Source organism: Bactrocera oleae, chromosome 5 (genome assembly GCF_042242935.1).
Source record: "Bactrocera oleae isolate idBacOlea1 chromosome 5, idBacOlea1, whole genome shotgun sequence".
Lineage (NCBI taxonomy): Eukaryota > Metazoa > Arthropoda > Insecta > Diptera > Tephritidae > Bactrocera > Bactrocera oleae.
In genome coordinates, this window is record NC_091539.1 from 6,049,182 (window position 1) to 6,076,033 (window position 26,852).

Here is a 26,852-nt window from a genome sequence, read left to right on the forward strand (position 1 = left end):
CAATAAAGTTTAGCGTATATACCATAATTACAAAAGCAATAAAAGACAGAGTACGCTGCAAATGATAGCACAGGCTACAAAAGAAGTTTTTCAGCAAAAAAAAAATATTACCTCAATTTGTTGCAAATACCATTACGGCTTGGCGAAAACTGTGATGGAAAAGTGACATAATGTGCGAAATTCGCGAATATGCCATGTAGCGAAGCGTATAAAAAATTTTTTGGTATCATTCAACTTAATGTAGATCTGTAGCTGGATTATTGAGCTCTGATTTTCTAACTTTAGCTTACGAGTTCAAATATAAATAGCAAAGCGGCGCTGCTTAAGATTCGATCGTCTTTGTTACGAAGCTCTAATAATATGTTACCTGTTCTATAACCAAAAAACTGAATCGATCTTATCGACACTAGCTCCAACTTCCTAGTTGTGAAACAGCCCGAAAACACGACATCGAAATTGAGGATAAAAACTTTCGAGTCCACCCTCACTGACAATCTTTAACTCTATGACAATCGTCCTTACACGTTTAGCCTCAGCAGTTAAGATCTCGTCTTCTACCCTTTCCGTAAGACAAAGTCTAGAAATATAAAGATTTCACAGTAAGACTGGCTGCAACCCCCGCTGGAGGGTATATCTCAAACGTGCTAGGATGAAAGATAATGAAGATATGGTGATTAATAGCCGTGTACTTCGGCTCATTGAAAAAAGAGTGCGCCTCAACAGAGTCTGAAGTAATTTCTAATCTCTAAGATATCTTGTCTAAAAGAACAGCAGGGACCATGGTTTTTACAGCAGCCAGAGTAACGGTATTGCCGCAGCATTAAAACATTAACTGCTACGACGAAAAATAATCTTGAAATAATTGGATGAGACACACATTGAAACACAAATGGCCAAAATATTCGGACGCACTGCTGAAATGTTAAGAATCAAAGTCTGACAACCCGAATCTGTTTTTTCAATAGAGCGAATCTTTACACAGAGTTCGCTCAACACTCATACCTGTTATTTAGGAATACTTTTCAAAAATGGCACAACAATATTAAGATCATCTGCGCTTAACGCACACAAACTAAAAAAGAAGTGCTTGAAATGTTGAGCGATAAGAAAAGTACCAATAGAAATGTAGAAAAAATGTACGAAGAGATTTAACGACACAAATCCAATATTCAATATGCTTAATTGATAACGGCATCAATTCATCAGTGCGCTGAATGCTTCAGACAACGAAATGTTAAGTGAAGACGGCAAAACCAAACCCAAATAGCGCACTAGCAATTCACGAGAAAGTACGGGCACTAACCATGCCGTTAGAGCTGTGAGGCTGCCGCGCTTAAAGGGAGCTAGGTGAGCTTATATTATTAGATGCGGTTGCGTCAATGGACACGGCATTAACATTCCATTACGAACCATTAGTTGGGTTGGCAACTAAGTAATTGCGGATTTCACTCATAGATGGCTTCAGTTGAATTTTTAGGTTGCATTACAGAGTAAAGTTATATAGTTCCATGAAAAAATTGTCTTTGATTTAAAAAAAAAAATCCGTAATTACTTAGTTACCAACCCAAGTTACACGATAAGCCTCGGCTAGGCACTCGCTAGCAAATTACTAGCATTCAAAGTGTTAAATTTAATGCAGATGAATGACGTCATGCACAGCTGATCACTTCCGCCGTCTGTTGTGTACAGTTCCAAACACAACTAAGCATAGTAACCCGCTTCCTCAACTTAACGCGCGTAAAAGCTATGAAGAGACGATCTTACTACGCTGCTGCTTTGCATCATATCACTATAACGGCACTCAATTGCTTTCGAAAGTGAATGTCGGCATTGTGGCATAAAATTTTTAAGGAGAATAACAAAACGAAATACAAAAAAATCATAATAAAACAAAACAAGTGGATTACAAAGACACAAAAAGCTTAAATAATAATCAAAACAAAAAAATAAATTAAAAATATACGCGAGTAAAATTGATAATATAAAAGCAGCAACACAAGTGAGGCATAAGCCAATGCAGCGATAATCAAGCGACTTAAACCTAACAAAAGCCAACTTTACATTGGCAGCTACAAATTACCATTTCAACAACCAAAAAAAATACAAAAATAAATCAAAACTCCAAAAATTACTTTTAATGAAAGTAGTTAAGCGTTTTTATTAGAGACAGTTTAATCTCATGCATCACCTAGCTGTGTTCACTTTTATAAACCATTTGGTGTACCTACAGCAAAATCAGCAAATTGCCGCTTGTACTTAGATAAATTGATTAAAAGCTTGTTCGATGCAGTCAAGCGAGCGCTGTTGCATGACAGTTAGCGCATAACGTTATACGGCAATAGTTACCGGCTTATTCAGCACATTTAGCAGCGGTATTTGAAAAGCTTGAAATCTTTGCTGCATATATAGAAGTAAAAGATATATCTAAAAGCCAGTAATCAGTTGCTAATACACATTCAGCACTTTCAGCGTGAAATTGTATGTGCGCAAATTATATTCAGCACACAAACGGTTACATTAGTATCCATTGTAGCATATTCAGCGCATTTATTTCGTTAAACTTGTTTTTCAACATTGATATTGGTTATTTTTCATAAGTGAAAGTAACGGCAAAATCAAAAATTCTTTTTTACAGCATATTTAAAGGTATAAAGTATATTTAGAAGCCAGTAATCAGTTGCTAATATAAATTCAGCACATTCAGCCTGAAACTCTACGTAACCAAATTATATTCAGCACACAAACGGTTACATTAGTATCCATTGTAGCATATTCAGCGCATTTATTTCGTTAAACTTGTTTTTCAACATTGATATTGGTTATTTTTCATAAGTGAAAGTAACGGCAAAATCAAAAATTCTTTTTTACAGCATATTTGAAGGTATAAAGTATATTTAGAAGCCAGTAATCAGTTCCTAATATAAATTCAGCACATTCAGCGTGATACCCTACGTAACCAAATTATATTCAGCACACAAACGGTTACATTAATATCAACTGTAGCTTATTCAGCGCATATATTTCGTTAAAAATTGTTTTTCAACATTGATATTGGTTATTTTTCATAAGTGAAAGTAACGGCAAAATCAAAAATTATTTTTTACAGCATATTTATAGCTATAAAGTATATTTAGAAGCCAGTAATTAAATTCTAGAATGAATTCATAACATTCAGCGCGAAATTCAGCGTGCCCAAAATACATTCAGTGTACATATTATTTCAATCAGAGTAGTCTTAACTTATTAAGCTCATAACTAATATACATATTTGTAGATTTATGATTTTTTCATACTTCAGTAAATTCAAAAAGACACTTTTTCAGCTAAATTGCTGCAATATTTTCGTTATTCAATGCAGCTGTACGCTGAAATTCAAATTCAGCTTACTACTTTGTAAAATTAAAAATATTTTTGAACATATATTGTAATGTTGACCACATAAACGTAGTTAGTTTGCACGTTCAGCGCGCTTGCATATAGCAAAAACTTATTCAGCGCTTACTTTGAGCTCAAATATGTGATTTCTTTAATGATTTTTAAGATTTGCGACGAATTCAGCGCTTTTACTTGCTCTAAACACTAGCTCAACACACTTATTACATAACCAGTATATCAAATTTCTTTATAGCAATAATACGCTTCCTTTTTTAGCTATCAGGAAATTATCATTTCGAAATGTAGCAACATACATCAAAAGCTTGTTGTTTGGCTGTGTGCTTTAAGCTTTCTATCTACGTCTACTTTTAGGCGATTTTTTAATTTACCAAAAAATATTTTCAAGTTTTCACACAGTTGTTTATCAAAGTGGCAGCGATGTGACACACATTCAAGCTAATGTACACTTGCGTGCAAAAATACACAGTTGTGTAAACAAACAAAAGCAACAGCAAAAGTCGTCACCATTGAACCAGTTGGACGACTTCAAACAAAACAGTTATTAAATAGTAATGCGACAAACAGCACGGTTATCATTAGTAAAATGCCACAATACAAGCAGTGATGGCTTGGATAAGCAAGTTAACTGTATATGCCGCTCGTCACAGCCGATTTACGTAGCATTGCATGACGAACGTTGAACTCATGGTATCTACGAAAATTAAGCGGTCGCCGATCGGAAAACAGGTAACGTTTTATGTTTGTTTTATATAGGTATGTATATATTAGCTTGGCTTGAAAAATAATAGAATTTGGTTAATAAAAATTATGTGCGCACCGAACAGCATTAATGAAAAGAGATAGCTATATCATATGCTACAAGTATATGCAAATCACATTTTTCGAACTGCAGCCATGTCTAGTGTACATGTTTTCGTAAACAAAATTTGACTTTTCGAGAACCCAGAAGCCAAATACATACAGGTTGGTTGTAAAGTCTTAGCGCTCGATATGAAAGAATACTGTTTTTGATACGAAATAAATTTTTTTATTCAAAATAATCTCCCTTAACCTCAATACACTTATGCCAATGATCCTGCAATAATTTTATGCCATCACTATAATGACTTCCCGGAAGCTCTGCTATAACCTTCTTTGCTGATCGTTGTGACTTCACCCGTTTTGGAGCTGAACAACCGGCTTCAGTCCGCTGTAAACGTTCTTGTTTCAATTTAGGATCATGTTGGTAGAAACAATTCTCATCCATTGTTATAAAATGACGCAAGAAATCGGTTTTATTCCGCTTAAAACGCTACAAATTATGCTGAGAAATTTGTTTTCGTTGCAGTTTTTGTTGAATTGTTAACGTGTGCGGCACCAACTTTCCAAACAGCTTTTTCATATGTAATTCTCCATGTAAAATATGAAATACTCGTTCGTCTGAGATGCCTATAGCATTAGCAATTTCACGCTTAGTCAAACTTGTTGCTTCACCAACAATATTATGCATTTGCTCAATAATTTCTGGCGTGGCCGCGGTTTTTGATCGTCCTTTGCGTGGATCATCTTCAAGCATAGTACGGCCACGTTTAAATTCACCAGCTCAAAATTCAACCGTGCGTTTTGAGGGTGAGGACTCCTTATGCACTTCTAACAATTGTTCATAAATTTCCTTTGCTTTTAAACCTTTCAAGGCAAACCATCTAATCACTGCGCGATATTCAATTTTTTCCATATTAAAAAAATACTCTATAACTACTTTTTAAACAAAAAATTAATTGACAGAACGACTTGTAACTTTGCATGTGAAAAGAAAAAAAAATTTGGAGCTAGTAGTGCTATTTCTTGGTGAGACCAACCGACTTTTCAACCAAACTGTATGTTGACGCCAGTGCGTATGGCTGACTTTCTTAGATATTTTATTGAAATTCAGCGAAAATGTTTTTTTTTTTTTGATAATAATAAACGCTTGTGTCAAAAATGGGTTAATTCAGATCAATACTTCGCCATATATGGTACATATCTATAATAAAGATTTTCGAAGTTCCAGTTCGAAGTTCCAGTCCAACTTTATACCATATCTAACGGCCAATATGTAGTATGTGAATCATTTTAATGAAATTGAGAGAGCGTATTTTCTAATGACAGCATATCTTTGTGCCTAAAATGTATAAAATCGGACGAAAACTTGCCTTAGCTACCATACAACGGATATTCAGAATTTTCAAACGTTTGACTAACTTTACTCCCTATACTTGATTATGTTTATATTTATGGTATATATTTAGAAAATTGCTTGAAAACAAGTACTCAAATATAACGGAACAATGTCAAAAATTAATGCAATCAGCGCTTCTATTTCTCTCCCACCCAATATAGCTCATATAATGATTTCCGACTTTCCACCAGATATATATTATAAATTTCGTTTAGTTTTTTAGACACAGCACCAATTAAAAGACTTCCGGAAATATTATATTTGGCTGACATTGGCCATGAAATAAAGTCATTTGGTACACGCACAAACAAACATACAACTTGTTATGCATTTTTTACCGGCTTTTGTTGCGAACAGCGCACACTCCACCAGTTCCAGTTGGCTTCTGCCCGAACGGGAAATGAAGAAAAGTGTGAAAATTGGTGAAAATATAATATATGAGGAATGGTTGTTGTAATCAACATATTACAGCACAACTTGAACATAAACACAGCAGTTTGACTAAATTTATGTTTGGCTTATAAAAGCGGCACGGCTAAAGACTTGCGCTGTTAAATAAGCGATGAAGGCCGTCAGGAGCGTTATTAAGCGAGTGTCAGTCAAGAAAGTGCAGTGATATAAAGACGCATAACGGTTACGCAAAAATAAAAAATAAATAAGAAGTATATGTGTATAAACCAGAGCAGATAATTTATCAAAACTACGATTGATAGTGAAAAATCCGAAACGTAAGCCAAGACAATGCACACTGTAAAGACCTTTGTTTGAGCAGTAATCGCAAAATTAATGTGAAAATAATTGAAAAATAAGTAAAAACGTCAACTGCTGTTGCACCGAAGCTAGAATACCCTCCACAAATATAGAAGTATACATACAAGAACTTGATTTTGATATGTCAGTTTGTATGACAGCTATATGCTATAGTGGTCCGATCTGTAGCATTTGTATGGAGATTATAGCGTTGTTTTGGATAATAATCTATGACAAATGTCGTAAAGATAACTTTTCAAATAAAAAAGTTTTTCATATAAGGACTTGAGTTTGATCGTTCAATTTGTATGACAGCTATATGCTATAGTGATCCGATATTGGCGGTTGCTGCGAATAATCAGCTTCTTTGCGGGAAAAAAAGAACGTGTGCAAAATTCTAGGTTGATATCTCAAAACTAAGTTCGCGTATCTACACACAGACGGACGGACAGACTCAGCTCATCACGCTGATCATTTATATATGTATATATTTTATAGGGTCTCCGACGTTTCCTTCTGTGTGTTACAAACTTCGTGGCTAACTTAACATATACTGTTCAGGCTCGAATTGACAGACTCAAATAAATATCTCAGCAGCAGTGCGCTCTTGTGTCTCTCAAATTTCAATATTTTGGTAAGGAACAGGCAAGGGTCCGACTAAAAAAAAAACATCCGTAATAAATTATAAAAATCGAATACTGTGTATAACCCTATATCAGTCACCGTTGGACCAGACTGTTCAAAGAGATGTCTATATTTGTATTACAATGAAGAATTAATCCCATGGGAGTGTATGTAAGCTGCGGGGATAATTTTTTTTTTGCAGCTTTCCATAACCATAAAATAAATTTGGAAAAAATGTTGGTCCACCGAATAAGCAGTTAGTTACTTAAAATTTTTCTAAGTGTCATTTTTAATAACGGTTCGTAAGCTGGTTGAAGGACTATCGTCTCCTGCTCTGAAACCGGTTATCTTACGTGTTGAAAACGTACTTGACAAGTCTTCAATAACTATAATTGACAATTTCAGATCCATTTTAGGGTATTACAATCTATATAAGAATTTCTCACGAAGCAGCTCAATAGCTTTGAAGCCTCTTGTGAAGACAGGTAGTAAATATTCAACTACAGATGCATGAATTCAAATGCCGCAATTATTAAGACACAAACGGTACTTGTAAAGCGTGTTTGAAGTGCTCACACATATTTGGAAAACTGCTAGCACACATTTTATAATTATTTCTAAAAACCATAAACTAATTGAATTTAAGTAACCACTCAATTTCTCAATTAGATGCAACGTGGCGTGCTCACCTTGGGTAGATCCACACAGATCGCACATAAAACACAGGCGCTACTATTCACGCTCTTAATTTTCTACACCACAACACGATCAGATGCCAATCCTGTCTCCATACCCGAAATAAATGGCAAATCTAGTAAAAATATTGCCGGTTCATCTTCAAACGCCGCATTGCTGATCAAGCCGAGCCCACAAGACGCCCAATTGAACTCGCTGAATGCCTATGCTACCAACTACGGACACTTTGCCGCACAATTCTCTAATAATCCAGCACAAGGTGGCAACACTAACCCCCATGCAGATAGCAGCACGAGCAGTCACACAAATAGCAACCACTTTAAGGCATCTTTTAAATTGCCCGATGTCGAGAATAATTTTACACCATTACAAACATATAATAACGGTAATAGCATGCCGCGGCATGCGGCGCCTTCAACCACAATTGCCGGCACGCCGAATGCCAATAGCATTGCCAGCAATAACATACCACAGCCCACACCAGTTCTAATGCAATACCTGCCACACGTAATGCCGGAAGCTGGCGTACAATATCTGCAATTGATACCGACGCGTCCGCTTATTGTGCCCATAAGTCCGTACTTGAATGGCAATGCACCACCGGCTGTAGCACAAAATGCCGCCAATGCTGCAGCGCATGCGCTACACCCACCATTGGCGGCCGCCATCAATGCTGCACCAGTGGATTATGGCGCCCGTTCACCGCCTATGCTAGCAGCGGAGCCCATTAATAGTCAACAACATGCTGCCGCGACTGCCGCTATGATAGACATGTCGAATGCAGCGCCACCGCCGCCATACGGTATACACACATACGCGAATGCCTTACAACCGTATCGCAGCAGCTATCGCATAAATCGTGAGGCGAAGGGTAAGAATTTTCCCGGCACACTGACACTCAATATGAACGAATATATACCGGGCCCCAATGAGACTCTGCGACCGCTATATATGCGCGGCAGACCGTGAGTTTATTTTTGTAAATTAGATAAGCATTACCATACATATGATGGTTAGTAATAAAAAATATACGGTTTTGAAATGATTTTTTAATCTTTATATAACGGCGCTTCTGAATACAGTGTGGTTTAGTTTTCGAGCTATCTGCGTTATATGACGATTATTTGTTTGATAGCTGTGAAGCAGAACTGTCAGCTGACACATATTACAAGTATATTATATTTATAGCGCTTGTATTGATGACATCCAACGCCTCGGAACGACGAAAGGACACAACTTAAACTCAGACACACCGAGCACGGTCATTCAAATAAGCTACCGTATATCAAGGTTTTGTATCTGGATAAACTTGTGTACTTAGTGTTGAGTAAGAGTGAGACGCACAATGAGGCTCTTTAGATTCGGTTTTCTCCAAATAAGAACACCCTACTATATTAGAAAAGCTGGTAGTAACTTGGAAAAAAAAATATCGCACCTAAAATTTAGCACTTTCAGAAGTTCTGTCGATGGAAAAATGCTTTGACGTATGGAAGTCATAAGTTGTTTATTGTCTTGGAGTTCCCCAACATATTTTCAAAGGTTGATACTAACTTTTTACTATAAAAATTTGCCAATCCATAAAATAATCAAGGATATGTGTATTATAATGAAATGTTCGAAGAAAACTATGTTAAAAGTAGACTGTTATTGCTATTGGATACATCGTTTCAAATTCCAGTTCTGACAGCCAAAAAGGACATACTCAAAGTCTGCTGTTTTGTTAAAAACAAACTGAATATTAAGTCTAGTAAAAAGATTTACATTATTTTTGAAGTAAATTGAAGGTTTTGTTTAACATAAATGAAATGATCCTATGATTTTGTACGATAACTTGTTGCCATTTTAAAGGTAATTTCATAATGCTACACTCATAAAACCTTCGCCACTATTGAGCTTCTCTTGAGGCGAATTTCTCATAAGCAAAATCACTCACCACATACAGTAGTACGCAGTAATTACTTGGTGCCAGGCCCAGACTACAAGGTGGATACATAAGAATCTCCCAACCCTCCCGCAGTTTCTATTGTATTGGTGGAGCACAATTCTTCTCCTATTAGCTAAAGCTGGTGAACTGTCTGAGAAGCTTTTTTAGCACTAAATCTTGTCTTTCTAGCGCCACATATGGTAAGCCGGTCGCACTTATACAACGTGAGATACATATTACAAAGCCATCTATTGAAAAAATAATGGATTTCTTTTTACCAGACATACATATGTAAGTATATATGTTTTGAAAAATTGTATAGGTCAGTTTGTATGACAGCTACAGTGGTTCGATCTGATTGATATGTTCGGAAATGTTAACATTACCTTGGACAATAATCTATGCCTTATTTCGAAAAGATATCTTGTCTAATAAAGAAAAGTTTTCCATGAAAGAACTTGATTTGGATCGGAAAGTTTATACGGCATAAATATGCTATAGTGGTATAGAGGTATCGATATCGGCGATCAGCGAGAACGTGTGTACAATTTTAGACCGATATCTCAAAAACTGGAAGACTAGCTCGACTCTGATCGTCACGCTGATCTTTTACATGTACTGCAATAGAAATCCTCATAAATCTGCAATCGGTATAATATATTTACAATCGATTTATACTTGAAACGAAAACCAACCGTATATTGATATACGTTCTCTGGTAAATAAACCAATCTGTAAGTCAGCTTTTACACACAGATTCTTTTGACCCTCGTTTTCGGCAAATTCTCTTTTGGTGTCGCTCTGTGCATTCACCCAGTCGAAAAGAGTCCAGCAACTCGAGTCTAGTTTTCTGCATTCCTTTTCACAAAATTTTCGTAAATATTTGTGCGGTTCGACTGCGCAACACTTAGAGCGTGCTGCATATTTCATTTGTATGTTGAGATGATGGTCACACATTTTGCTTGTAATGAATTGCCATGAATATGGTAGAACAATATGTATATTTATATTTTTTTGAATTCCCTAATCCACCAGAATGTATTGAATATTCGCTACTAATATGTTCAAGGCCAAATTTATAACAGGAATTTCCTAATCTTTAAGTATTAAAAATTCATAATTTCTTTACTCCGTATTAAATATTCATCATTTCTTTACTCCATAATCTATATCTTAATTTTCTCCTTATTTACAATTTTTCAAAATATTTCTAATATTATATGCATACATATTTGCATATCACATACAAAAAATAGATAGCAGAATTCAAATTTGTGAACGAATTGATTTGAAACCGAGCGCTCTTGCAACCATTCAAAGAATTTGAACGTGAAAAGGAATGCTGAAAAGGGTAGCAGCGAGCTGTTACGAACAAGAACACAAAGCGTGCCACCCGAACACGAGTGGCACGGTCCCTTCGTCTTTCCTCGTCGTCCCCTTGCCTACAATAAACCGGTTTGGATTACAAAAGAATCTGTGTGTAAAAGCCGACTAGGCGTCCATTTCTAAACATTGTAATGAGCATTATTTTTCTCATTTTACACTCAAAATGCTCTATTCCACTATTTTTGAGTTCCCTGATGTTAATTGTGGCGAAACACGCTCATCGTTTTCAACATCGTAAAGGGGAGTAGAGCATGAATCAGCTGATCGATGTAAGCAAATGCACAGCTGAGAGGGGTTCATGGAGAAACATCAAGTCCGCCTAGGGGTTGAGTTTCTATTGACAGCCAAGATGGACGACTTTTAACCGGAAAATGGTTGCATCTTGCTATTTTCTCTTAATGTATGAAAAAGTTGTCCAAAAAATATTGGTTATGTGTAAAACTTTAATATGTTTTCAAAATAAAATCAGTTTATTTTAATATATGTTCTTAAAGGAGCGGCTATTATTGGCAAATTTCAGAATAATTACGATATATATTTATGACTTTTTTTAACTGTGGTACCTTAATAAATAATCACCACAGAAAAATGTAAGTGCAATTAAGCAACCATGTCAAATAACGGGATGCGGAAAATGCTTATTCAACGAAACTGAGGGCAATGTTTATAAATTTGCAATACAATCTTCGTAAAATAATGAATATTTCATATTGTTCCTGATAAAACTGTTCACACGAGAATTTTTATCAATAAGCAGGTGTGTATTAATGCGTTTGACTAAAAGTTGTTAATAAATTCAAATGCCAGTATTGCTATTGAGCATTGCGTAACAGTGTTGCGCAAGCTAATTTTATAATACTTTTTAAAAAATAAATATATCTACCGTATTTTACACCCTTATAAAATGTTTTATACTATAAAGATATTGCAACTTCAACAAATAATTTATTTTAGGAGTCTATATATTTGAAAACTAAATTTAGAACTATATAACAATATGGTAATTGATTTATGTAAAGAGTTATATGTAAAATATTGTACATATTATAATGGCTACATGCTGAAATACAGAGACAACTACCTGATATGCCTACCGTATTTCATACTGTAAAGATATTGCAACATCAAAAAATAATTTATTTTAGAAGTCTATATATTTAAAAACTAAACTAAGAACTATATAATAATATGGTAATTTTGTATGTCAAAAGTTGTAATAAACTATTTTACATATATCCACCATTAATTGCTGATATATAAAACGTAAATAAAATTTGTGATTAAATAAATCTATACTTAAATTAGAGCACTAGTAAAGTTTCTTGATATAAGCACAATGATAAATTTTGCTTTATTGTTTAAATGAATTATTATCACTTGTATGGCAATGATAAGTTTTGCTTTTTTGATTATATACATTATTATTACTTATAGTATTAAATTTTATTACAATAGTTATTTCTTCCCGTCCACTCATAGTTAAATTGAATTTTCAGTTTGCCCATTAATAAGTTATTTAAAATGCTTAAAAATATGCCGCATATTTACCTATATCAACATGGTATGATATTATATATTGTTAGCATTAAACATCAATTAATAACCAATATTTAAAATATTTATAAATAATTATTTAGGCGTTTTCTGCTATGCGCAACCCGTTTTAAAACCTCGCCATCCTAACTCACCATGGCCGCCATGTTGGTTTTATTGTGAACGAACGCCTCAGAGGTGGCGAAACTACTGTGAATGGGACTTTCCCTACTCCCTTATACCATAGTATTGCGTGAGTAGCAAAGCGAATAAGTTCGGTTTTATTAAACTTGTTGTGTTGTAACGAGTATACTTATATATAATATATCCGTAAGTATGTATATACAAAAATATATAACTTAAATATTAAATTATCAGAAAGCATAAGTTTTACTCATTTCGATTATTGTTTCTACACTTTATTGCGTATTTGTAGAACAAAAAAGAACAGTTCTTATGAACATACAAGTACTATGCATTCTGTGCCGAGACCTCATCCGGTCTGACGCAAAGTATGCGTCAATATTTAGGAGTGCTTATAGCTCAAACAGTCACCGACATTCCTCCCTTCCGTACCTCAACTGATGAGACCTATATTATGAGAGTGCAATATAAATGAACACTCACCACCATGGATAAAATGATCTGAAACTCTTTGATTTGCGAGAGCACTGCCAAAGTCTACATTTTTTTATAACATTTGACAATGCTGCCACTAGTGAAAGAAATACGTTTTGGAATTTTTTAATGTATTTCTTGGGTATTTATCGGTTTCCATTTTAGAGAAAAATATACATAATTAAAATTAGTTTAACAAGCTAGATATCCTATATGACGTCTAAATATATGTACATGGATATTTTAATCACAAAAGTTTTTCAAAATTAACGTTTAAAACTAAATTTAACAAAATATTCTATTATTTCAAAACACTTACAACCTAAACATGAACCTTATTTCTTTTTTATATACTCAATAAACAAATATCTTTTGATAATTTATTCGGAAGTCAAATTTTACATAATATATGCTGGGAATTCTAACCAAAATATGTATATACGTTGACAATTGGTACTGCTAAGCAAACCAATATTCTGCGACAAAATACCCGTTCTTTCTCAAAAACGAAACTATATTAAAACTCTTTACATAAAGATTAGAAATATACGTAAAAGTCACCAAAAAATCTGATATCACAAATTACCCACTGATTTCGCATTTTATTTCTGCGGGATTTTTAGTGGTAGTTCATTGTTTTGGTTGTCATCTGTTCAGTAGCTCATGAACTCGTGGTTTTTCTTGGCAGCACTGAAAGTTCATGAGCTCTCTCAGAAGGCAAAGAGAGGAGTTTTGCATTATTTTATCTATGTTGCATACTATGCATTTGGGAGCGCTTAATAATTATAGCGCTCAGTGTGTTTAGTTTCCACTTTTTAATTTGGTAAATCCCCGAATTCGAAGTGACAGTGAAATTTCGGTAAATGTACAGTTTAAGTCCCCCAACGAAGGAGGCCTCAAAAATGTATTTTTTTTAAATCGTCTTATTTTGACGCGAAGATTACAAATCCGTAAGAGGGACGTATATTTTTTTCAATATTTCATGTAAATGTACATACATATATAAAGGTATATATAACACAATACTTACAAATAAATTAGTTGTTGCTGGGCGACAAAATTCTGCAAAATTCAGATCACGTAGCTGTAATTACAAATTCAACAAAACAGGAATTTTCTTGTGAAAAGAAATACTGCAATTGTAATGTAACAGGCACGATTACGGTTTCTTTTGCGCTGTGATCTGATGGTATGGACAAATAGAGGAGATCGTCCAACTCTTTTCCGCACTGGTTACTCTTTGGAGCGCGGCAGAAAGAAGTTCGAGACGAATGAATTATGCTCACCCCAGTTTTGGACCGACCAGGGTTAGGTGTAGAAAGGAGCTACGAAAGAACATATGCAAAGTGTGTTAAGTTTCTAATTTTTTTTAATTCCAAAAAAATTGAAGTATTAAAGAAATCGACTTTCCGCTCTTGTATTTGTAATCTTCGCGTCAAAATAAGACGATTTAAAATAAAAAATTTTAGTTTTTGTGGCCTCCTTCGTTGGGGCAGCCTTCCGAGCTAGCTGAGGTGAAATCCACACATCGTGGTTCACTAGATTTTGACAATTCACACGATTGTCCGCAATTGAACCTTTTCTATACATCTACGTTCTCTGATCAAATTCGGTAAAAACAGGGAATGAGAAAGACAGTGACGATGAAATAATAACCAACACAATTAAACCAATCCATACGCCTTTCTCCAGCTTTTGTTTTTTTTTTATTTTTTTTTGTTCGAAAATCTTTATTTTAGTATTATATGTGGCTAAGTGAAGTAATGACCCGCTTTACCCATTTTTAACACAAGGACACATTATTATAATGACGGTTGCGGTTTGAAATTCAATACTATATCTCACAGATTGACCGATCTTTTCGCTTAAAAGTCAGCTATAGGATATGAATTTGATAAATTATTGTCCGATTTCGATAATTTTAAGAAAAATTTGTTTTGATATCTAGAAACTATATTTCGTCGTTTCCAGTGGCCTTGCCATTTCAAATACCCGCATACCTACACAAGATGAATTTACTTATTTAACATACTTTATATAATATTTGTTTCTTTACAAAAGGAAAGTTTAATAACTAATAATGGCCACAAGTTCTGCGCAAACACCTGCTCTAGAGAGTAATTCGAGTGAGCTGAACCATTCCATCGAGAAATTAATGAAGAAAATATGTGTCTTCTACGACGAACAGTCTCTCATTGATGTGTCATTTAAAGTTTCAAACCCAACGGCTGTGTAAGTATTACTTTGACTTCAGCTTATAAAAAATAATACGATTTATAATATAATTATAATTTTTGCACAGTATACCCGCGCATCGTTTGATACTCGCAGCAGCGAGCCCTTACTTCGAGAACCTTTTCAACGGTCATCAGGGCATTAATCCTGTAATCGAAATAACAGATATTGATAGCGATATTTTTGAGCGTATTATAGCCTGTTGCTATACCGGCCGCCAGGCTCTGTTTACCGTCGCAATGTCGGTGCGATGCTAAAGGCGGCAATCGTTTTACAATTAGACGATATCATAACCAGTTATGTGGACTACCTAATGACACATATCAATGAATACACATTACAGGCTGCTTATACGCTAGCGCGCGAAACGCAATGTGAATGTTTAAAAAAAAGAATAAACGAACATGAAAGAGAGAATTTCATGGAGGTGAGTCTAAATATAAGTACACGCAATGTCTAACAATGGCGGTACTTTGTAATTGAAATTTTGTTTCTGATAATACTAGATCAGTCGAAGCGATGAGTTTCTGAATTTTGATGTGGAAAAATTACAATGCATTCTGGAATCGGACAAATTGAATATAAATCGTGAGGAAGATGCCTATGATGCCATAAATCGCTGGTTTAGTTATGATGTTCCCGCGCGTCAGGAACAACTACCACTTTTAATAGCTTGTCTGCGGCTTACGCAATGCGATGCCGACTTTCTGTTGACACACATACAGCCATTACCTGGTTGTGAGCTACTGGCTTTCAAGGCGTCATTATGGAGCAGTGACCCTGCATCACGGCCAAAGATAAATATCCGATTTACAGAACCACGTGGGGTCAATGCTGGAAATTGTGGGGAGAAAACATTGTTGGCAGTTTGCATTGATTGGGTAAGCACAAACGGCTTTTGTTCCAAATTTAAAAGCTTTATTTAATGTACGTACACTATTATTTTGAAATAGCCGTCGAACAATGTAAACTTGCTGCAATATAACAAAGCTAAGAATGAGTGGCAAGAATATGCGATTATAAAAAACGATTACAGTTCTTATAGAACTATTATAAAGGATGATAATATATTATTTATTGGCGGTTTTAAAAGTGATGCATCAAACATCGCCCGCAGCTGGAATATACGAAATAAAACATTGCGAAATTTGCCCAACATGAAGGTAGCAAGATGGCTACACTGCGTTGTCGAATTAGATGGTAACATCTACGCGATTGGTGGTGCTGATGGTAATAATGCTCTGTCGTCGGTAGAAAGGTATATATGTATAAATCTGTAACGATGACGATTGGGAGCATTGACAATTAAAGGTTAACTTTAAGCTTAACGTTGAAAGCACTTTAGACTAGATGCTTTAGGGTAGTGTGGATTGTGGACAAAACAAAGTGCTTCTACATTTAAGAAGGAGGGAATTGAATACTATATTATGGGTCAGAACAGGGCACTAGCCTCTCAGATCTAAATTTCGGAAACTAAATTCAGGGAAATCGACAGGATACAGAGCATGCACAGTGCGCAGAGGACATTGAAACATTAGAATATTACCTCGACATTTTAATGCCTCTATAGGTATACTCTATTTCTTTGACATCACCAGCGACGACTTTAGAATAATTCTAAGTTTTTATTAGACAATTTCATCGTTGACGCGCTTTAACGTAACAAACACAATACTTTACATTTCAATTTAGATAGTTGCACTCATTTTTTTTTTATTATTGTTTTTTTCCAGATATACGACATCCGGTGGTTGGGAGTTCATGAAAAGTTTGAATGTTGGACGATACGACGCCAGTGCAGTGATTTTGAATGGTAAAATTTACGTAGTGGGCGGTACAAATAATAATGGGAGTTACTCAAAATCCGTCGAATGCTACAACCCGGATTCGAATACTTGGACTTCTTGTGCGGATATGAGAAATGATTACCAACGGCCACCTGGTGTAAGTTAGATTCAAAATAATTGTTAATATTGGGAGGATGTTCACCATGCCTAAATTTGGAAGAATGGCGAAGAGTCAAAGAAGAGCATATAACAAATTTACTTAAGTTTTGAAATTTGTAAGAGCTAAAACCATGTTTCAGAGGCTAATGCTATACCCAAAGCATTTCGACTTCTTGGATTTTTTCTTTTACTGCGGATGCATCTAAGTATGCGGATTCATATCCGGTCTAGAGTTTTCAAATTTTCTTGTGAACTACATTCTGCCGCTGGAATAACTGATTCAACTTGAATTCACCTTTGTAAGCCTTCGCTAGAAGCAAAAGTAGCTCCGCTTCAAAAGGAGTGATCAAAAAATTGTCTGACTAAAAATAGTTACTGATTTACCCCATTAAAATTACATACAATATTTATTGCTACTTTTTATATTACAGGTAGCTGTACATAACGGTCACATTTATGTTTCACGCGGTAAAAGTGTTGAACGTTACGATCCTCAGCGAAACATGTGGTCTCAGGTATATTAAGTTGATTTTTGCCAACCGCTTGGTATAAAACTAAATATTTTTAAAAACATTTCGCAGATTTGCTCTTTGGAAGGTTACAATAAATCTTTAGTATCGCTGGACAATAAACTATGGGCTATTTGGGAGCACTCAGCATGTTCTTCGGAGGCATGTGTATCAGTCTATGACGAGCAAAATAATCGTTGGCAACAAAAATGCTCATGTCCCAGAACAGACGTGCGTGAATGTTTTGTTGTGCCAGAATCCTTACTGTCGTCGAAATGATTAAAAATTGTCCCTTTTTTTATTTAATAAATTCTTATCAAATAAATTCTCTTATGAGAAATAATAAAAACAAAATCTTCACTAATTATTTTGAAAGCAGAGATGGTGCTAAACGCACTTGAACTGAAAGTGGGGAATCAGTAATATGTACCTCATTCTAAAACCGTATGAATGCGCAAGTTTGCCGACTACTGGTATAAATATATACATACACAGGTAATATGAACATATATTTATACTAGATCTATAATAGAACTTCTATTAATGGCGCTTTGATTTTAGAACAAAAATATGAGAGAGTAAAAGAAGAACGGCACACTTGAGAGTGTGATCGCTAACAGTGGTGGACCAAAAAATTAACAGTTCTCTTATAACCACAGTTACGATATTCATAGAAAGGTTAAAAAATAACATTAAATAAATATGGCAAGTAATCGATGATGGGTCAATTTAGCCACGTCCGTCTGTCTATCTGACTGTATATACTAGAACTAGTCTCTCAGTTTTTGAGATATCGTTCTGAAATTTTGCACACGTCCTTTTCTCCCTAAGAAGCTGTTCATTTTCCGGAACCGCCGATATCGGACCACTATAGCATATACTGCCATACGGTACAATCTCCGAAATTATTGCTTCATACAAACTGAACGATCAAAATCCAGTCTTTGTATGGAAAAATTTTGTATATGACGAGATATCTTCGCTGAATTCTGCATGAATTATTACCCAAGGCAACGGTGAAATCTCCAAACTGATCAATCAAAATTCGGTCCTTGTATGGATTGTATAATTTTTAGCCCACCACTGTAGTTTGTATGTGTTTGTTTTACTAATCCATCACATAGTGAGAACGGCATATGATTGTGAACAAAATCTACAAGCAATCACCACGACAAAAATGCTTGTATAAAATGGTAAGTTGCTGTCTTTGAAGCTCAGAGTTTTAAGAAGCGTCTGCGCGGCTTAACGCAATAATTATATTCTGTATTTGGCAAACTAAAAAGTAATACAGTAAAACGGTGTTTGAAAAGAGAGAAGAAACGATAAATAAAATTTAATTGAGTTAATACTAATATATATATGGTTGTGTATGTATTGTTATCCCGCAAAGTTCTGAAAGAGGTCCAAACCCAAAAACAATAGGATGGTTAAAAAAAAAAACAATTTAATGAAATTAGTGCTTAAAAAGCCTAAATGAAGTTCATATCATAAATTTTCTAAATTAAATTTAAACAGTACTGCAGTTATTTTGTTATACAAACTATTTTTTAAACAAAAAATTATTTTAGTCAACAAAAAAATTAAATTAAAAATTTGTGAAACTTTTTTTTATTACTTAACTCTTTGTTGATATTTTTTTAATAGAAGTAAAATTGAATAATTGTAATAAACCTTAATATTGAAAATATTTAAAAAGAATATTATTTACATAGGAGAAAGTAAAACTGTAATAATTAGAAAATCGGATAGATTCACTAAATTCGTACACTAATAAAAATTAGCATTACTTAAAGAAATTGAATTATTGAATTGAAAATTAAAACTTTTTTATTTTATTTACCGAATTTTTAGGGCATTAATAAAACAAATTAGAATTAGGAAATGGAATTTCATAAAAGAAATTTATTTTTATTAAGAAATCCACTTAATATTTTTTTGTTTCATGAACTTTAAAAAACACAATTTTTAAAAAAAAACAATCAAGAAAATTAAAATAAATTGTTTAGTTTCTTTTTTAAGAAAAAATTATCAAAAAGTTAAACCGAAGATTAAAAATAATTTTGTGCAAAAATATGATTTTTAAAAATTTGTTTTTTTTTATTTTTTTAAACAAATTATTTATTTTTATTTAGTTTTGTTAGTTTTTTTTTATTTGTATTTTATTAATTTTTTATTAGTTATTTTTTATTTTTATTTTTTTTTATAAAACTTATTGAGAATTAAAAAACGGAAGTTTACAAAAGAAAGTTAAGCGTTAATAGATTTATTGAGAAATTGGCCTAATTTTTCAGTTTCATTAACTTATAAAAACCATGATTTTTAAGGAACCATTTTTGAATTTAAATAAAAAATTTAATTTTTAAATTACAATTTTTTTATTCTTATTATGACTACTTTTTTATTTGAGTTTTTGTTTGTTTTGAATAATATCTGTGTCATTGTTTTGAATTTAATTTTTGAAAATTTTATTTAAATTTAGTAAATTTTTTTTTCTTTTTTTAGTTTTAATTTTTTTTTAACTTTTTAAGTATTTTTTTACTATTACTAATTTTTTTTTAATTTTTGTAAATGTTTAAACCAACAATTTTTATTAAGTTTTTTGGTTTTTTTTATTCATAAGCATATTTGTACCTACATACTTACATATAGAGCAGTGCGCGCACATGTACTTATTGATAAGTGATATATCATTATATTATATTATATAATATAACATATTGATGTACATATGTATATACATAAATTATTAATTCTGTAACAATTGAAATTAGAAAATTATTAAAAAAGTAAAATATATATTTTTTGCATAATCTTTCACATTTTATCATGCCTCATTTGTGCAAAAAAAATCATATTTTATCAATTTTTTATCATAAAAATCGTTTATATGGCAAAAAATAATCATGCATATGTGAAGTGGCATTTGTATTTTTTGTTTTCTCATTCATTTCATTTCATTTTTCTCTTTATGTTGGGAGATACGTAATTTGTCAGGGAACGTTGTTATAAATTCTCATTTCTTTTAAATAACAGCAAATACTACAGAAATTGGTGAACTCCTTGATCTCAATTTTTCAGCCAACAAATCGAGCATCATACAAAATTCAATTTGCACCTTCTCGTTGTTCTAAGTTCTCTGGATCAACACAGAGCCATAGAAAAATGTTTTAACTGCAGTATAGCGTGAGTAGCGAAGCGAATGAGTTCAGTTTTCTTAAATTTGTTGTGTTGTGACGACTGCACTTTTATACCTACAATATATCCGTAAGAATGTATATACAAAAATATATAACTTAAATGTTGATTTATCGGAAAGGATAAGTGTTACTCATTTCGATTATTGTTTCTACACTTTATTGCATATTTGTAGAACAAAAAAGAACAGTTCTTATGAACATACAAGTACTATGCATTCTGTGCCGAGACCTCATCCGGTCTGACGCAAAGTATGAGTCAACATTTAGGAGTGCTTATAGCTCAAACAGTCACCGACATTCCTCCCTTCCGTACTTCAGCTGATAAGACCTATCTTATGAAAGTGCAATGTAAATAAACACTCACCACCATGGATAAAATGATCCGAAACTCTTTGATTTGAGAGAGCACTGCCAAAGTCTACATTTTTTATAACATTTGACAATGCTGCCACTAGTGAAAGAAATACGTTTTGGAATTTTTTAATGTGTTTCTTGGGTATTTTTCGGTTTCCATTTTAGAGAAAAATATACATAATTAAAATAAGTTTAACAAGCTAGATATCCTATATGACGTCTAAATATATGTACATGGATATTTTAATCACAAAAGTTTTTCACAATTATTGTTTAAAACTAAATTTAACAAAATATTCTATTATTTCAAAACACTTACAACCTAAACATGAACCTTATTTCTTTTTTATATACTCAATAAACTAATATCTTTTGATAATTTATTCGGAAGTCAAATTTTACATAACATATGCTGGGAATTCTAACCAAAATATGTATATACGTTGACAATTGGTACTGCTAAGCAAACCAATGCTCTGCGACAAAATACCCGTTCTTTCTTAAAAACGAAACTATGTTAAAACTCTTTAAATAAAGATTATAAATATACGTAAAAGTCACCAAAAAAATCTGATCTCACAAATTACCCACTGATTTCGCATTTTATTTTTGCGGGATTTTTAGTGGTAGTTCATTGTTTTGGTTGTCATCTGTTCAGTAGCTCATGAACTCGTGGTTTTTCTTGGCAGCACTGAAAGTTCATGAGCTCTCTCAGAAGGCAAAGAGAGGAGTTTTGCATCATTTTATCTATGTTGCATACTATGCATTTGGGAGCGCTTAATAATGGGTTTAGTTTCCACTTTTTAATTTGGTAAATCCCCGAATTCGAAGTGACAGTGAAATTTCGGTAAATGTACAGTTTAAGTCCCCCAACGAAGGAGGCCTCAAAAATGTATATTTTATTTTAAATCGTCTTATTTTGACGCGAAGATTACAAATCCGTAAGAGGGACGTATATTTTTTTCAATATTTCATGTAAATGTACATACATATATAAAGGTATATATAACACAATACTTACAAATAAATTAGTTGTTGTTGAGCGACAATATTCTGCAGAATTCAGATCACGTAGCTGTAATTACAAATTCAACAAAACAGGCATTTTCTTGTGAAAAGAAATACTGCAGAAATGTAACAGGCACGATTACGATTTCTTTTGCGCTGCGATCTGATGGTATGGACAAATAGAGGAGATCGTCCAACTCTTTTCCGCACTGGTTACTCTTTGGAGCGCGGCAGAAAGAAGTTCGAGACGAATGAATTATGCTCACCCCAGTTTTGGACCGACCAGGGTTAGGTGTAGAAAGGAGCTACGAAAGAACATATGCAAAGTGTATTAAGTTTCAATTTTTTTTTTGTTTTTTAATTCCAAAAAAATTTAAGTATTAAAGAAATCGACTTTCCGCTCTTGTATTTGTAATCTTCGCGTTAAAATAAGACGATTTAAAATAAAAAATTTTAGTTTTTGTGGCCTCCTTCGTTGGGGCATCCTTCCGAGCTAGCTGAGGTGAAATCCACACATCGTGGTTCACTAGATTTTGACAATTCACACGATTGTCCGCAATTGAACCTTTTCGATATATCTACGTTCTCTGATCAAATTCGGTAAAAACAGGGAATGAGAAAGACAGTGACGATGAAATAATAACCAACACAATTAAACCAATCCATACGCCTTTCCCCAGCTTTTTTTTTATTTATTTTTTTTGTTCGAAAATCTTTATTTTAGTATTATATGTGGCTAAGTGAAGTAATGACCCGCCTTTACCCATTTTTAACACAAGGACACATTATTATAACGACGGTTGCGGTTTGAAATTCAATACTATATCTCACAGATTGACCGATCTTTTCGCTTAAAAGTCAGCTATAGGATATGAATTTGATAAATTATTGTCCGATTTCGATAATTTTAAGAAAAATTTGTTTTGATATCTAGAAACTATATTTCGTCGTTTCCAGTGGCCTTGCCATTTCAAACACCCGCATACCTACACAAGATGAATTTACTTATTTAAAATATTTTATACAATATTTGTTTCTTTTTTCAAAAGGAAAGTTTAATAACTAATAATGGCCACAAGTTCTTCACAAACACCTGCTCTAGAGAGTAATTCGAGTGAACTGAACCATTTCATCGATAAATTAATGAAGAAAATATGTGTCTTCTACGACGAACAGTCTCTCATTGATGTGTCATTTAAAGTTTCAAACCCAACGGCTATGTAAGTATTACTTTGACTTCAGCTTATAAAAAATAATACGATTTATAATATAATAATAATTTTTGCACAGTATACCCGCGCATCGTTTGATACTCGCAGCAGCGAGCCCTTACTTCGAGAACCTTTTCAATGGCCATCAGGGCATTAATCCTGTAATCGAAATAACAGATATTGATAGCGATGTTTTTGAGCGTATTGCGCCTTTTGCTATACCGGCCACCAGGCTCTGTTTACCGTCGCAATGTCGGTGCGATGCTAAAGGCGGCAATCGTTTTACAATTAGACGATATCATAACCAGTTATGTGGACTACCTAATGACACATATCAATGAATACACATTACAGGCTGCTTATACGCTAGCGCGCGAAACGCAATGTGAATGTTTAAAAAAAAGAATAAACGAACATGAAAGAGAGAATTTCATGGAGGTGAGTCTAAATATAAGTACACGCAATGTCTAACAATGGCGGTACTTTGTAATTGAAATTTTGTTTCTGATAATACTAGATCAGTCGAAGCGATGAGTTTCTGAATTTTGATGTGGAAAAATTACAATGCATTCTGGAATCGGACAAATTGAATATAAATCGTGAGGAAGATGCCTATGATGCCATAAATCGCTGGTTTAGTTATGATGTTCCCGCGCGTCAGGAACAACTACCACTTTTAATAGCTTGTCTGCGGCTTACGCAATGCGATGCCGACTTTCTGTTGACACACATACAGCCATTACCTGGTTGTGAGCTACTGGCTTTCAAGGCGTCATTATGGAGCAATGACCCTGCATCACGGCCAAAGATAAATATCCGATTTACAGAACCACGTGGGGTCAATGCTGGAAATTGTGGGGAGAAAACATTGTTGGCAGTTTGCATTGATTGGGTAAGCACAAACGGCTTTTGTTCCAAATTTAAAAGCTTTATTTAATGTACGTACACTATTATTTTGAAATAGCCGTCGAACAATGTAAACTTGCTGCAATATAACAAAGCTAAGAATGAGTGGCAAGAATATGCGATTATAAAAAACGATTACAGTTCTTATAGAACTATTATAAAGGATGATAATATATTATTTATTGGCGGTTTTAAAAGTGATGCATCAAACATCGCCCGCAGCTGGAATATACGAAATAAAACATTGCGAAATTTGCCCAACATGAAGGTAGCAAGATGGCTACACTGCGTTGTCGAATTAGATGGTAACATCTACGCGATTGGTGGTGCTGATGGTAATAATGCTCTGTCGTCGGTAGAAAGGTATATATGTATAAATCTGTAACGATGACGATTGGGAGCATTGACAATTAAAGGTTAACTTTAAGCTTAACGTTGAAAGCACTTTAGACTAGATGCTTTAGGGTAGTGTGGATTGTGGACAAAACAAAGTGCTTCTACATTTAAGAAGGAGGGAATTGAATACTATATTATGGGTCAGAACAGGGCACTAGCCTCTCAGATCTAAATTTCGGAAACTAAATTCAGGGAAATCGACAGGATACAGAGCATGCACAGTGCGCAGAGGACATTGAAACATTAGAATATTACCTCGACATTTTAATGCCTCTATAGGTATACTCTATCTCTCTGACATCACAGCGACTACTTTAGAATAATTCTAAGTTTTTATTAGACAATTTCATCGTCGACGCGCTTTAACGTAACAAACACAATACTTTATATTTCAATTTAGATAGTTGCACTAATTTTTTTTTATTGTTTATTTCCAGATATACGACATCCGGTGGTTGGGAGTTCGTGAAAAATTTGATGGTTGGACGACCCAACGCCAGTGCAGTGACTTTGAATGGTAAAATTTACATAGTGGGCGGTATTGAAAAGACTTGCTCAAAATCCGTTAAATGCTACAACCCGGATTCGAATACTTGGAATTCTTGTACGGACATGAGAAATGATTACCAACAGCCACCTGGTGTAAGTTAGATTCAAAATAATTGTTAATATTAGGAGGATGTTCACTATGTCTAAACTTGGAAGAGTCAAAGAAGAGCATATAACAAATTTACTTAAGTTTTGAAATTTGTAAGAGCTAAAACCATGTTTCAGAGGCTAATGCTATACCCAAAGCTTTTTTCTTTTACTGCGGATGCATCTAAGTATGCGGATTCATATCCGGTCTAGAGTTTTCAAATTTTCTTGTGAACTACATTCTGCCGCTGGAATAACTGATTCAACTTGAATTCACCTTTGTAAGCCTTCGCTAGAAGCAAAAGTAGCTCCGCTTCAAAAGGAGTGATCAAAAAATTGTCTAACTAAAAATAGTTACTGATTTACCCCATTAAAATTACATACAATATTTATTGCTACTTCTTATATTACAGGTAGCTGTACATAACGGTCACATTTATGTTGCAGGCGATAAAAGTGTTGAACGTTACGATCCTCAGCGAAACATGTGGTCTCAGGTATATTAAGTTGATTTTTGCCAATCGCTTGGTATAAAACTAAATAATTTTAAAAACATTTCGCAGATTTGCTCTTTGGATGGTAACAATAGGTCTTTAGTATCGCTAGACAATAAACTATGGGCTATTTGGAACCACTCAGAATGTTCTTCGGAGGCATGTGTATCAGTCTATGACGAGCATAATAATCGTTGGCAACAAAAATGCTCATGTCCCAAAACATACGTGGAGAACTGTTTTGTTGTGCCAGAATCCTTACTGTCGTCGAAATGATTCAAAATTGTACCTTTTTTATTTAATAAATTCTTTTCAAATAAATTCTCTTATGAGAAATAATAAATAATAAAAACAAAATCTTCATAATTATTTTGAAAGCAGAGATGGTGCTTAACGCACTTGAACTGAAAGTCAGGGATCAGTAATATGTACCTCATTCTAAAACCGTATGAATGCGCAAGTTTGCCGACTACTGGTATAAATATATACATACATGGGTAATATGTACATATATATGTACTAGATCTATAATAGAACTTCTTTAATGGCGCTTTGATTTTAGATAAAAAATATAAGAGAGTAAAAGAAGAACGGCACACTTGAGAGTGTGATCGCTAACAGTGGTGGACACAAAAATTAACAGTACTCTTATTACAACCACAGTTACGAAAATAATAGAAAGGTTAAGAAAATAACGTTAAATAAAAACAAGTAAGGAAGAGCTAAGTTCGGATGTAACCGAACATTTTATACTCTCGCAAAGTCAAATGGTATACTCGTTTGAGATTTCTTTGTGGATTGGCTGACATTTTCAGTAGAAGGTCAACTATAGGCAC

General features: G+C 33.9%; 1 protein-coding gene and 2 pseudogenes across 2 annotated transcripts; all 3 read left to right on the forward strand.

The window, feature by feature from the left end:
* The first annotated feature begins 3,950 nt into the window (after positions 1-3,950).
* On the forward strand, positions 3,951-8,708 carry LOC106617937 (uncharacterized). 2 transcript variants are annotated; one of them, XM_070110266.1, is made up of 2 exons: positions 3,951-4,122; positions 7,637-8,708. In XM_070110266.1, exons 1-2 carry the CDS (start codon positions 4,063-4,065, stop codon positions 8,630-8,632), a joined length of 1,056 nt encoding a protein of 351 aa, XP_069966367.1. In that variant the 5' UTR covers positions 3,951-4,062; the 3' UTR covers positions 8,633-8,708. The 2 variants fall into 2 exon arrangements, with proteins under 2 accessions (XP_069966367.1, XP_014090890.2); XM_014235415.3 differs by lacking the exon at positions 3,951-4,122 and adding an exon at positions 6,132-6,321.
* Positions 8,709-12,736: 4,028 nt separating this feature from the next.
* On the forward strand, positions 12,737-18,168 carry LOC106615051 (kelch-like protein 5; annotated as a pseudogene).
* Positions 18,169-20,987: 2,819 nt separating this feature from the next.
* LOC138857610 (kelch-like protein 1) lies at positions 20,988-26,373 on the forward strand (annotated as a pseudogene).
* The last annotated feature ends 479 nt before the right edge of the window (positions 26,374-26,852 follow it).

Bases quoted from the DNA above. Each gene is read 5' to 3' on its own strand.
- LOC106617937 (XM_070110266.1), top strand. From the start codon at position 4,063: ATGACGAACGTTGAACTCATGGTATCTACGAAAATTAAGCGGTCGCCG. The intron at 4,123-7,636 runs GTAACGTTTTAT...TTTCTCAATTAG, and splicing joins GGTCGCCGATCGGAAAACAG to ATGCAACGTGGCGTGCTCAC.